Source organism: Lynx canadensis, chromosome B4 (assembly GCF_007474595.2).
Source record: "Lynx canadensis isolate LIC74 chromosome B4, mLynCan4.pri.v2, whole genome shotgun sequence".
Lineage (NCBI taxonomy): Eukaryota > Metazoa > Chordata > Mammalia > Carnivora > Felidae > Lynx > Lynx canadensis.
The window spans coordinates 87,854,784-87,869,446 of NC_044309.1; the positions used below are offsets into that span (position 1 = coordinate 87,854,784).

The following is a 14,663-nucleotide window of genomic DNA, read 5'->3' on the forward strand; positions in this document are numbered from 1 at the left end:
TCTTCTAGTTCTGTGAAAAATGCTTTTAGTATTTTATTTATTTATTTATTTATTTATTTATTTACTTATCTATTTATTTATTGCTTTTGGTATTTTAATTGAGTTTGAATCTGTAGATTGCTCTGGGTAGTATAGACATTTTAAGAATATTAATTCTTGTAATCCATGAACATGGGATATCTTTCCATTTTTTTCCTTCTTCAATTTCTTTCCTCAACGTCTTACAGTTTTCAGAGTACAGATCTTCACATCCTTGGTTAAATTTATTCCTAGGTATTTTATTCTTTTTGATGCAATTGTAAATGGAACTGTTTCCTCATATTCTCTGATAGTTTGTTGTTAGCTGTATAGAAATTCAACAGATTTCTGTATATTGATTTTTTTATCCTGCTGCTTTACTGAATTCACTGATCATTTATTTTTATCGTATATTTGTTCTCTGTTTTCTTATCTATAACTTTTCCTCCCATTACTTCTGTGTTTACTCTGCTTTCTCTTCTTAAATTAGATACTGTTGTTGAAGTAAGAACCACAGATCTAAATTTTAAAATTAGGACAGGTATTGGGGTGCCTGGGTGGCACAGTCAGTTAAGTGTCTGACTTCGGCTCATCATGATCTCACAGTTCATGAGTTCGAGCCCTGTATCTGGCTCTCTGCTGACAGCTCGGAGCCTGAAACCTGCTTCAGATTCTGTGTCTCCCTCTCTTTCTGCTCCTCCCCCACTTGTACTCTGTTTATCACTCTCACAAAAATAAACAGTAAAAAAAAGAAATCAGGACAGGTTTTTACTAATAGTCTGCACTCAGGAAAAGAACATATGACTTACAAGTAGATAGCTCTACTCCTTTGGCTCCTAGCACCTACAAGTTATACAAAGTCTTTAGGTACATGTTTATGTGTATAATATAGGCAGAAATAGCCCCATAACACAAGTCAGCTCTCAAGGTCTTACTCAGAAAATCTTTCTCTGTGGTAAAGAATCTACAGCTTGTGGCCAGGGGTTCCTTGTGATACAGTAGGGAGTTCTGGAAAAAGGTATCTTATGACATGGAGGGGATGTGGGTACTTCTGGCAGGTTGGGGTGAGCGTAGTCTTCATCTATGCATAGTTCATTAGACGAAAAAAGAAAAAAAGCCTCAGATTCAGCCTTTCAAGTTTCGATATGCAGTATTCTTCCCATTATTTAAACCCCTAGTTATTTCTAATTTTTATTATAATTTTTTGATTTGTAAATTATCTAGAAGTTTGTTTTCTGATTCCCTGTAGGTTTTCTCTCCCTTAATTAGTCTCAAAGTTATATATTCTATTTGTTTTGTAGTCTTTTTAGCTATTAAAACACATTTAAAGTCTAAAGCTAAATGCGTATAAGAGAACCTCTTTCCAAATAGAATCGTAGTATACTGTAGCCAATTACTACCCCCGTTGCCAATTTATTGTGCAGTTTTTATTCAGTATTTTAATTCTATCATTTTTTACTACCACACATTAGACATCCTTGTTTCTGTTTTGCACAGTGAATATATCTACAAATTTACTAAGATCCTAGCTTAATCCATTCGACTTCTCAGATCTTCCATCTGGATATATCCTTCAGAATTTTCTTCAACGCAGTTTGGTTGCTGTTAAAATTCCTCACATTGTGTTTTGCCTGAGAATGTCCTCAACTTATCCTCTTCAATGATATTTGTACTACATTAGAAAATTCTTTCATATATGTTAAAGAAAAACTTACATATTAATAAAATATTCTTTTCTTAGGCAATTGAAGATATAACTCACTGTCTTTTGGCTCCTCTTGTTGTTTCTGAAAAGTCAGCTTTCAGTCTAAATGCTATTTATATACGTATCTGTTTTGTCTTTCTTTCTGGCTGCTTTTAGTAGTTTGTTTAAAGTTCTTCAGTTTCACTATGACATACCTACTTATAATTTTGATTTCTTCTGCTTGAGATTTGTTGGGCTTTCTGGATCTTCGGTTCATTATCATCCAACAATTCTGGAACTTTTTCTTTTTCTTCTCATCTGCAGTATTTCCTTCCGGAACTCTACTGAGAGCATCTTAGGTCATAACCCTAGTCTCATAATCTCATTTTACATTTTCCCTCCTCTCTGTCTCTCTGAGCCCTATTATGGATTATTCAGATCCATTTTCCAGCTCACTAGTGTTCTCTTCAACTGTCTCTAATCTGTTTAATGCATTAAGTTTGTAATTCTTATTTTTATATTTGTTATCTCCAGAAGTTCTATTTCCTTACTTTTAAAATCTGTGCAATCAATTTACAGTCTCTGGTCCGTGTTCCTATTTTCAGTGCTTTACAAAATTTTCTTAAATGTTAAAATATTCATTTGTATTTTTGACTGATAAATAGAATGAAGTATTTACAGGTCCCACTCCACTGTCTGCTGTTTTTACTGGCTTTTACGCACAATGAGTTGTCTTCCTTGTGTTCGAAGTCAAAGCTGCCTTTCTCCTGAGAGGAATTTCTATTTATTTCTGAGGGTCACCTAGAGTTGTTGAGGATATTTACATTGCCATTATGCTACAAAGGAAAACCTACTTTAATCTTTCTCTCTTTCCCCAAGGTTTCTCAAAAGAAATAATTTCCCAACAGATAAAAATCACTGCTGGGAGCATTTGGTATTGCTCTCATCAGGAGGATCACAAATTGGATTATTTCCACTTTGGAATTATGAGGGAAGAATGTGAGAAACATATGCTGTCGAAATATCTTACAAATCAAATTCTTTATACCACTTGCATCTAGGTTCAACTTGAGGAGGGTTTTTACTTGGCTGTGAAAGTACTTCTAATAAGAAATGTTATCCCTTTTGCAGTTTGGTTCCTAATCCATATCAGCTCTACTACAAATCATGAATGATGAAAAGTGCATGATTATTATTTATTGTAGTCACACCGTGTAAAACTGGCGGAAGGTATAACCCTACAACCATAAAAATACACAAACCTGTGAGGGTCATCTGGATCACAGTTAGGAAGAAACTGGGAGATGGCTTCTGCCACTTCTTCATTTGATAAAACATCCCAGAGTCCATCGGTGGCCAAGATCAGCACATCATCTGCTCCATGCTCATATTTGGAGAGATCGTAGACTCTTACCTGAAAAGAATGGGAATACTCCTACTTAAGAAATTGGGAGCACGTTATTTCCCATAACAAATTGGTTTCGGAATTCTTTTCTTCTCCCACCTCGGCTAGGGGTTTTTAGGTACGCGCTCTGAAGTACTTGGTTGTGCAACCAGCTTTGTGGCCATGGGTAGCCTCCTTTGGAGACTTGCTGTATAGACATATGGGACTCAACAGGTGAGCTTAAGAGTTGACAAGGAAGAATTAATTGAAAATTAATGCCTGAGACATAGCTGGAACAATACTTATAATAGATACTGTGCGAGCCAGAAAAGCAACCTGAGGCTTGCTTCCTTCCTTCCTTTGCACACCCATTCCACAAGTAAGGGCCTGCTGTGTGCCAGGTACTCTATGTATAAAGATGAACAACAGGGGTACCTGCGTGGCTCAGTAGGTGAAGCCTCTGACTTCGGCTCAGGTAATGATCTCACTCAGTTTGTGGGTTCGAGCCCTGCGTCAGGTCTGTGCTGACAGCTCAGAGCCTGGAGCCTGCTTCAGATTCTGTCTCCCTCTTTCTCCGCCCCTCCCCTTCTCATGCTCTGTCTCTGTCTCTCAAAATTAAATAAAATGTTTAAAAAAATTTTTTTAATCTTAAAAAAAAAAGATGAATAACAGATTTCCCTGCTTCTTAGCTCTGTCTTTTGGAGAGATAAGGCCAGCCCTGGATCTTTAGTAGTTACTCTGTATTTGTCTAGGACTGAGGAGACACTTTATTTAATGGGCTCACTTGAATCACATTTTGGCTTACCTGTTTGAGCTCCAAGGGGCAGGATTTCTTTCCTGTAAGGATGGGGCTCAGACACTACACTCAGGTTTAAGAGGCCTTAATCTAGCCTAAATTACAAAGGACACATGCTGAGTCTGAATCTCCGAAGTGGGTCTTGGCAAACTTGTAAGTCTCCTCATCTCTAGTACCTGGAATGACTTGGGATATTTCAGTATCCACCTAACCTCTTTGGGAAGGACAGAATAACCTTGATGAAAGTAGTCAGAATAAAAATCAAGCAGTATGTGGATTAGGCCACAACTCTATTTTCACCCAACTTTGGCGGGAAAAGAGTCTGGGATTTTTTTTTTCCTTTTTAAATTTTAACATTTATTTATTTTTGAGAGACAAAGAGAGGCAGAGCATGATGAGCAGGGGAGGGGGGGAGAGGGAGAGAGAGAGAGAGATACAGAACCCGAAGCAGGCTCCAGGATCTGAGCTGTTTGTTAGCACAGAGCCCGACGCGGGGCTCGAACTCACGAACTGTGAGACCATGACCTGGGCTGATGTCAGATGCTCAACCGACTGAGCCACCCAGGCGCCTCAAGAGTCTGGGATTTCATTGCCATTCCCTCCCCATTCGGCAGAACCAGCCCCTGTGTATATACACCTCATGAACTAAGGGCACAGGCAAGTCAACTTCATCAACCTTCCAGTTCCTTCAACCCTTCTCTTTTTTCCCTCCTATCTTCTAAAAGCAAGTCTGAGTAAAAGCTGTAGGTCAGCGGAAGGTCAGGGAGAGGAAGGAGTTTATAGAGTTTAAGCAGTCATGTGTCCCATCACACACAGTCACTGCTAGGTCATCTCAGATCTGGAGAGAATTTGATTCTAAGAGGCCGACAGACTGTTCAAATCCACATCTTTGAAAGCCAAGCCTCCTAGCTTTAGAAAGGTTTGCCCAGGCCTGTGACACCCTGACACAGGGCTGGTCCTGTGGACTAACAGACTACACCCAGCAGCACAAAACAACAAAATAGCACACGCCTACCGACAGAGCCCTTGGAAAATGAGCTCAAATGAAAAGCAGCCTCCAGGTACCAGGCCTCTGTGGCCTGCTAACTGCGTGGTAACAATTAGCTAATGGCCCGGTGCACGGCCCACACAGAGGAGAAGAGAACTCAGGGGTATACTGGACTGGCTTTTAACATTTTCTCAAAAGGCATATTCACTTTGAGGGTAGAAGTTTACATTCTAGAGAAGGCACTGTGCCTCATGAGGCCAAATTAAGGAAAACAACAAGGGGGATCTTAAGCTTACAGCAGTCTGGAAAGTCCCAGATGCCAGAATTCGATCCTCAGGGCACTCACTGAATTCATGTGGTCCAGTTTTCACTCTATAGAGGCAACCAAATCCCTTTTGCTTTAATTTGTTGTGACTCCTGGGCGCCACAAACGTTAGAGCAGTGCTTCTTAAATGTTAATGTGCCAGGAATCAGCTGGGGATCCTGCTAAAAGGCAGATTCTAATTCAGTTCTGGGGTGTGGCCGGAGGCTGCCTTTGCAGCTTACTTCCACGTGATGCTGATGCTGCGGGTCCTTGGACTGCACTCTGAGTAGCGAGGCTGAAGAGAATGCCTACTGGCCCTTTTGCAAACAAGGAAATGTAGGCCTTCGTGGCCTCTGTGATGCCTACACAGACTATCCTCTAGGGCAGGCTTTAGAGAGGACAGCAAATGTTGGCTCTGGGCTCCCAAGTTCAAGTCCTGGCTCACTGTGTTATTATTTCCAGTATGCGATGACTTTGCCTAAGAGAGACTGCTAGCTTCTTACTGGGGTAGGTCTACAGTACATTTCTGTGAAAATCTGAACTCCACAGAATAAGAAATGTTACAGGAGGTGGGGGAGATGATGTCAGGTGGTCCAGTTCCAATCTTGCGCTTGTAGCTAAATAGGAGATTCCATCTGCCTTCTAGCGCCTTCTAAAAGAAAGATTTCTAGGTCTGAAGATAACATCCATTTAATTTCAGGACTACCCTGGGTTTGGGGTGCCAGAATCGTTTCAAGTGCTTTCTGCTGGCCAAAAACATGTAGAGATCTGAGCTGTTTAAGCTTAAGTTATCCTGCCCACTACTCAGCTGGAGGTCTAGCCAACAGAATGGGAGTGGAACGATAAACAGAAACATGTTACAAAATGCTCTCTTCAATTCCATCAATAAATTGAATCCTTCCCTAATTCCGCTATTCACATTTCCACACACAGTTCTCTAATGCTGTTTCATTAGCCAACACGAAAATCCTTTCAAAACCATTCTCGAAGTATTTTTAATGTAAATAATAAAAAGCTGGTCTCAACCCTGTTCCCTGAGGCACTCCCCAATTAACATCCTTTTAGGTTTTTATTGCTACCCTTTATTTCCTGCCCTTTAGCCAATTTCCAAAGGACTTTGCCAACTTTCCACTTACAACTCGTGTCTTGTACATTAACCTGTAATACAGAACATTTTGTGAAAATGCTCTCAGAAAAACTGGGCTGCAGCACAAGACAACCCGCTTCACGCCCATCCTCCCTGGCGGCAAGGGCTTCAAAGGATTCTGGCGGGCTCTGGAGTCCTGACCTCCTCTCCCTGCAGCTGTTGTTGGCTCTGCTCAGTCAGACCACACTCACCTCTCCAAAGTCCCCTCTTCAATTCCGTAAATAGCATCTTGATGTTCCAGGAAGCCTCACATTAAACTAATGGGCTCTGAGGCTCCCCCGGACTTGGACACCAGGAAGAGAGTATCCCAGGCCCCAGTAGGGGCGAGATGTTTATGCAAACGCCTTTGCCTGCAGGAGAGCTGGAGAACAGGGTCAGGGCTTTGTGTGGCTCCTTCCCGTGTCCCCGGCTGCCCAGAGAGGGAGAGAAAGGCCACAGGAATCCTTGAGATCCTTGCAGTTTTTCAGAGTGATATAATTTGAGCCGCTGAGAGACGGATGGAGCCTGTGTGGGTCCATCTGCCCTCCTAGAGCCGCCTACGTGTTGACTGAGCACTTACTATGTGCCAACTACTCTTCTAGGTGCTGCGGGTACAGCTGTGAACAGAAGTGATGAAGTCCCTCAGAGCATCTACACTAGTAGAGAGACAGACCCACACACCGCAATGTCAGAAGCCGACAGGTGCTCTGAAGAAAAGTCACAGTAAGAAGAGTGACAAGACAGTCCTTGTAGAGGACCTCCCTGGGAAGGCAATGTGTGAACAAAGATCTGAACGAGCGAGGTGATATCCCAGAGTCCCTTCCTGTGCTCCCCCTTCCTTCCCTCAGGGACCTGCCAACCCTCTGGGCCCGGTTAGATTGGGGGCTGCAGTGCCACGTGCAGCTGTCAAAGCACTCCTGAGGCAAAGCAACCAACAAGCAGCATTGCTTTCTCTTCCCTGGTCCGCGCAGTCGCCATCCTCCACATCCCATGAGCACGGCATTTGTACCTGCCAGGTCCACGTGTCTGTCTCTTGCACAAGACTGGTTATTCTCAGATTTTAATGTGCTGAAGAATCGCTTGGGGTGCTAACTGAACAAATTTAGATTCAAGGGGCCACTCTTTAAACGTTCCGAATGTGTCGAGCTGCGCCCAGGCACCAGCTTATGTAGGCAAGGGCCAGGTCATTCCAACGCAAGTGGAAGCCTAGCCTCGAAGACACGGTCATCGGCAATAAGCTCCTCAAGGGGCAAGGTCTGAACTGGCCTGTTTCTGTCCCCAGAACGCAGAGCATTTGGTGAGCAGTCAATAAATAACCAAGAGAAGCATCTGCCTCATCGGACACTGACCCTTGTTCTGCTTACAGAGAACACCCCTTCAGGTGGTCACCTTCTCTTCCTTCCCAAGATTCAACTTCTGGAGGCCAGAGACCCCACTTTGCATTTCTTCCGTGGGCCTAGCAGTATTTTTTCAGAGTAAATAACAAGAGATCTTCAGGACATACTTACTGAGACAAAGAATAAATGAGAGGAAGGGAGGAAGAAAAATAATTCCACGTATGAGATCTAGTCAGAGGACGCTCTAATATGGTGACCGGGCCGATTTAGTTTTTTACCTTGGACACTTCCAAGCAGCCACCCAAATCCAACATGCTGATATTGGACACAAGTAGCAGACTCTTTCCTTTTCTTCCCCTGTCCTCACTGGAGCTGCTAACAAACAAAAAACTCAGTGTAAGGGAGTGGGCAGGAAAGAGTCTGGGGGCACAGAAGAGCCTTGGCTAATGTGCCCCTGAAGGAGCCAAGTGCTGACTGCTCTCGCAGGACCCTCGGCTTCAGAGCACTTAGAGACATCCTTAACATCATCGCCGGGCATCTATTTACACAGGAGCTTGTGACAAGCGAGTCTTTAATAGAGTACTTCTACTCAGGGCTCGGCTGCAGGCTGCTGCTTCAGTGTTTGTGTAATGTGTGTTCACCTCTTTGCTCTATTACTGATGACATTTCAATGGCATGTTGGGAGGGCTCACACTAGTGTAAGCTGACGCCAGCTTCTTGAAGCTACTTTAAAAAAGAATCCATCAGTGGGAATGCAAGCTGGTGCAGCCACTCTGGAAAACAGTATGGAGGTTCCTCAAAAAACTAAAAATAGAACTACCCTACGACCCAGCAATTGCACTACTAGGCATTTATCCAAGGGATACAGGTGTGCTGTTTTGAAGGGACACATGCACCCCCATGTTTATAGCAGCACTATCAACAACAGCCAAAGTATGGAAAGAGCCCAAATATCCATCGCTGAATGAATGAATAAAGAAGACGTGGTATATATATATATATATATATATATATATATATATATATACATACATACACACAATGGAGTATTACTCGGCAATCAAAAAGAATGAAATCTTGCCATTTGCAACTACGTGAATGGAACTGGAGGGTATTATGCTAAGTGAAATTAGTCAGAGAAAGACAAAAATCATATGACTTCACTCATACGAGGACTTTAAGAGAGAAAACAGATGAACATAAGGGAATGGAAACAAAAATAACATAAAAACAGGGAGGGGGACAAAACAAGAGACTCATAAAAATGGACAACAAACTGAGGGTTACTGGAGGGGTTGTGGGAGGGGGGGATGGGCTAAATGGGTGAGGGGCACTAAGGAATCTACTCCTGAAATCATTGTTGTGCTATATGCTAACTAATTTGGATGTAAATTTTAAACAATAAAAAATAAAAATATTTTTTAAGAAATCCATCGATTCTTCCATTTGCCAAATCTCAGCCGCATCTCTAGGATGCCCTCACAACTCTTACAGCTTTATCAACTCAGCAAATTCTCCCAACGCTTTTTCCTTTTGAAGTACTCAGGGCAGGCCCATGAGCCCCCACGGCTGAGGCCTGGCTTTCTGAATGGCAACAGCCCTGCCATTTTTATAAGAAGCCCTCACTTTGGGTCTCTGCTTCTAACCAGCTTTGGGACTTGAGATAAACCACTTACTACTGTCTTTTGCTCTCAATTTTCTCATCTCTGAAATCATTGTTTAAAAATTGGAAAAAAAATGCGAGGACACCTGCTCTACCTATTACAGCTAGAGCCAGTATAAAGGTCAAATGAGATAATACGGACGGAAACCACAAATTCTAATGTACCACGTGGTATTTTTTTTTTTTTTAATGGCACCCATCTCAGGGCAGAAGACCTGAAAGTAAAGCAGCTGGGGGAAGGAGAGGAGTAAGAGTCAGGGCCTTGGGGTTCAATTACAAGTCTCATTTCAAATAACAGGGATTGCGACTCTCACTAGTGTTCTTAGCAGAAAAGCCAGATGGTTCCCAAGGTAAAGGATGCCAAGAGGTAGTAGAAAATGAGGGCACAAAGTCTTATCCTCTCTACCCCATGTAGCCAACCACGAAGCTCAACCTATAGAACTCTTAATATGGCACCTGTACTAGAAAAAAAGAAAACTCCAGCATATTCCCTGTGGTCCTACAAGCCAAGTCGATTATTTCAATGTTAGCATTTGAGCAAGCCACCAAAATTGCATCCAGAGTCTCTGTTGCTGTGATTCTACCTACACTATGCCATGAAACACATACTGAACTTGGTGGCGAAAGATGGGTTTGAAACTCACTTCTCCTTAAAATTCAGGCAAAACCACTTTGGTTACTCATGTTTTCAAGGTCTACTGACCACCTGCTGGGAATATAGAAAGAAGCACTGATTCATCCTATGGAGTGCTGGGGAGAAGCAGTTGAATCATATACCTTACACCTAGTGGGAACTGCAGGGACCAAACCCTGGGGAGGTGAGAGGAGGGCTGGTGTGCTTTGGTGGCTTTATAGAGCTTGATTTGGCTATAGTACTGGACTTTCACTGAGGAATGGTGAGGGATGAGGCATGACCTTTCACATCTTCAGTGTCTCCCTTTGTGGAATGAAAGGTTAGGACTAGGTGGCCACTTCAGATGCTTACGGCACCAATGTTCTCAGACTCTTTCATCACAGGATGAGTTAGGGCTGGATGTGACTGGCCACATGACCTCAGAGCACCTGAATGCAAATGCATCAAGGGACATTTAAGTATTATAAGTATGTTGGCTGTTGGGGCTGTGAGTGTAATTTTACATCTGAAATATACCACCGATATTCTTGAGGGTTTGCTTTTTCTATTGTAGTCTACAGACAAAATAAATATGCAATTTTTGAGGGTGGATACCACGTAATAGCTAAAACATTTCTAAGCCAGCTAAAATAGTAGGTAGCATGAAAAGAGCCTGAAACTGTACCCAACACCTAGTTGCTGTAGCATAAGTCTTCCACTGTCTCCTCGTGAGGCCAGTACTTTGCAGCTCGGTGAGGTAAGCTACAGGAAGGAATTTCCTTTACATGCTGGGCTTCTCTCATCATCTACTCCTTTCTCTGGGCTTCCAATGGCTTGTGCACCACTGAGCCAAAGGCTCACTGAATGAATCAGTGAATGAATGGGCTTGAATCTAGCTTATTGATCATTTGAGGAATACGTTTCTGTTCATTAAAATGTCCATTTATAAAGGTCAGAGGAAACCCCAGCCTGTGAGTGAAACTACATGGGTGCAGTGTAGGTGGGTTAAGTCATGTCTAATCCAGTGACGAGGCACACAGAGTGACCATATGTCCCTATTTGCATGGGCTAGTTTGGGTTTGTGCTGTTTTCCCAGCATAATTATTACTAAAGTCCACACTGACAGTAAGTTATGTATGATCACCTAATGAATAATTAGTGAAATGACTGCTATTTTTTACACGTGTAGTAGTTGCTACTGCTGGCCATTGGGGACTCAACATAATCACATAACCAGAGTGTGTTCTTACTTCACAGGACTTCGCTCAGAATGGCAGGATTTCAGAGAGCTCAAGTGAGCAAGAGAGCAAGTTACTATGGACCTTGCCTTAGGAGAGGAGACACAGTCACGCCTGGTGGGCTCTGGGGCACCTGGTGGGTGGCAAAGTCAATCCGACTGATTGTGGTTCTTCTGAAGCAAGTAGCGCAGGTCTCAGCAGACCTCTGTGCACGTGGAGAATGACGTATGTAGTATCCCTAACCTACCAGTCTGGCGCTGAGCCGCGTGCACTGTAAGACTGAATCACACAGTCCAGGACTGGAACATGGATGTGTAATGAACCCATGCGGGGATTATAAAACTCAAGTTCCTGAAGCACAGTGAAGAATGGCTTATGACAGTATTATTTAAAGAGTGGTCTTTGGATCACCTGCTTGAGAATGGTCTAAAAATGTGAAAACTCCTAGGACCTACTCTAGACCCAGTGCCTGAGATTTTCATGAAGTGGATTCTAGGGATTTGCTTTTTTTGGGGGAAACATTACTTTATTCAAATACCAGGCTTATCATACATGGCCCAAGAACACTCAAATGATAAACCAGATATACACAGATCTTTAAGAGTGATCTTCAGCCATCATAGCCAATGACGCCACGCTTGCTATCATCTGCTGAATGGTGTGGTGGCCACCGAGATGTGGATGTTGTTTTATGTTGGCAAGAGCATAGGCATGCGTTTTTTAATATATAATAAAATCTGTTTTTATTTTTAGTTTTTAATTTTTTAAACTAAAATCTGCACCCAACATGGGGCTCAAACTCATGACCCTGAGATCAAGAGTCACATGGTCTACTGACTGAGCCAGCCAGGCACCCCGGGGTTGCATTTTTAAACAAACTTCTCAAACTGTTCTTTTGTGTATAATGCAATAAATTAATGCAAAAAAGGATACTGCATGTTTAACTGAAACATTCAGGTGAAATGATCATTTTTCAGAAGGGGATCACAGGGAAACAATTTCTAAGGAGAAGAAATATTTGACACAATATAGAGGTTGCCTCCCTTGTGTGACCATAAATTTTATGAGTTGCCAAGCAAGATTTTTTGGTGTCAGAGTAAATGTCAAATTCTGGTTTTATTCAAATGGCTGGTTACTTCCCAAGGCACTTCCCAATGGAAACAAGCCGTTAAAATGTCACACACATGCATACAAGTGATTCTTACAGCTAGAGAGTTAGCAATGCAGATGGAGGACAGGCTAAGTCAGGAGGTCTTCTCGTGTGTGTAGGTGCAGGTGGCACCACAGACAAATGAAAGCTTCTCTACACTCTTAATATGATTCCCCCACCTTCCCCAACGTTTTCAAGGTGGTGGTGGGAGAGGGGGGAGGGGAGCATACATCACCCCAACAAAGAAGAAAGATGCGCGAGATACTGGTTGAAGGGCACAGACTTCCAATTACAAGACTAGGGATCTAAAGTACAGCATTAGGACTATAATTATATATAACCTATATATGCTGTAAAACATACATACACTATATAATATATACATACACTATATAATATATACATACACTATATATATACATACACTAGTATATATACACTAGATACATAAAATACATATACACTAGATACATAAAATACATATACATAACCTATATACAATAACTTTACTGTATCATATACTTAAAAGGTGCTAAAAGAGTAGAGCTTCAACGTTCTCACCACAAAACAGAAATGGTAGTTATAAGATGTGACAGAGCTGTAGTGGTAATCATTTAGCAATATACAAATATAAATGCATCCAACCAACACACTGTATACCCTAAACTTATATAATGGTACATGTCAGTTATATCTTTAATAAAACTGGAAAAAGTGGGGCATCTGGGTTGCTCAGTCGGTTAAACGTCTGACTTTGGCTCTGTGAACTCACGGTTCGTGAGTTCGAGCCCCGCATCAGGCTCTGTGCTGACAGCTCAGAGCCTGGAGCCTACTTTGGATTCTGTGTCTACCTTGCCCTCTGCCCCTCCCCCACTAGTGCTCTTGCCTTTCTCCCCCAAAATGAATAAATATTAAAAAAATTAAAAAAAATAAATAAATAAAACTGGGAAAAGAAAATTCTCAAATACCACTGTCCTAGACTATCAGAGTATCCTTAGGTAGAACTCCTCATTTTTCCTTTGTAAGAGTATCTGTGGTTTCTGAGGCTGAAATTTACAATCTTCACAGCTCTCTTTAAAAAAACTGAATACAGAAATATTTATGAATACAAACATAGATACTAATGTGTTTCATTCAAGAGAGAAAAAACAGAGACAAATTACTAAACCATGGAAAATGAGGTCTCTTTCTTTTGAGAAATGTTTACAAAGAAATGATTCCTGACTCTAACCTTGCTTCTCCCCCCTACCTAGAACATTCTTCATGCCTTACAAACAACCAGAACTCAGTAAGGACTGGTCCAAGTGAAGAGCCCTGATAACTTATGTTTAACTAGCTTCTTTGTAAATCTGCCTCCATTCTGCAAACTAGATGACCTCTGTTGAGTAATTAGCTAAACAGTTAACTCATCAACTTATTATTAGTTTGCATGGGAAAGAAAGATGATTATTTCTCTAATCCTCAAGTTTTCACAGCAGGGAGGGCACTCTCCCCCCCCCCCAAATTTGTTTGTTTGAGACAGAGAGAGAGAGAGAGAGAGAGAGAGAGAACACGTGAGAAAGGGAGAGAATCCCAAGCAGGCTCTACGTTGTCAGTGCAGAGCCTGATGCAGCGTTCAGTCCCTTGAACTGCAAGATCATGACCTCGGCTGAAGTCATGAATCAGACGCCTAACTGACTAAGCCACCCAGGCACCTGGTGGGGGGAGCTTCTACAGGCAGGGTGTGGTACGGAGCCTCCAAGATGGACACTGTCAATCCCGGCCCTCCCTGTACAAGCACACTGCTCCTCTCTTCCAGAGGTGGATTCCAATTCCCCTCTCCTCAAATGTGGACCAGCCTTAGTGATCTCCTTGGCCACTAGCATGTGGCAGAGGTGATGGTTCTAGGCCTTCTGAGGCCAGGTCCTACAAAGTCCTATAACTTCTGCTTGGCACCCTTGAACCACTCACTGTCGAGATGTTTTCTCTCAGAATCCAGTTGCCATGCTATGAAAAGCTGAAACCCCATGGAGAAGCCATGTGGAGCTGCCTCAGCTTGGCTCTTCAGCTGCTATCTGCCCTCACTTGCCAGCCATGGGAGTGGAGCCACTTTGGACTTGCAGCCCATCTAGCCTTCAGATCCCTCTAGCTCCAGCTGACATCCAGCTGTGCTGTGCGAGACTCCCAGAGAGAACCACCTAGCTGAACCCGTTCAACTCACAGAACCATGAAAGGCGATAGCATACAAAGACATATAGTACACTGTTCCATCAAGACTCCATGTTCCGGGGTGGTTGGTTTTGCAGTCCCCGAGGGCACAAAGGCATTATACTGTGATGTGTCACTTCTAGGCCCTCTCCCTCTGTGGGGCTGGGGAGAGGGG

The 14,663-nt window shown here is 42.6% G+C and overlaps 1 protein-coding gene across 2 annotated transcripts in view; it reads right to left on the reverse strand.

Annotated features, from left to right (window-relative positions):
- Positions 1-14,663, reverse strand: part of PPM1H (protein phosphatase, Mg2+/Mn2+ dependent 1H) — a 281,418-nt gene that overhangs the window by 37,893 nt on the left and 228,862 nt on the right. For both annotated transcript variants that reach the window (XR_004343889.1, XM_030323105.1), the window contains exon 9: positions 2,965-3,116. Coding sequence is in view for 1 of the 2 variants with exons in the window: in XM_030323105.1 (XP_030178965.1) it covers positions 2,965-3,116 (152 nt within the window). In the remaining variant the exon portion in view is untranslated. The remainder of the gene's footprint in view (positions 1-2,964; positions 3,117-14,663) is intronic.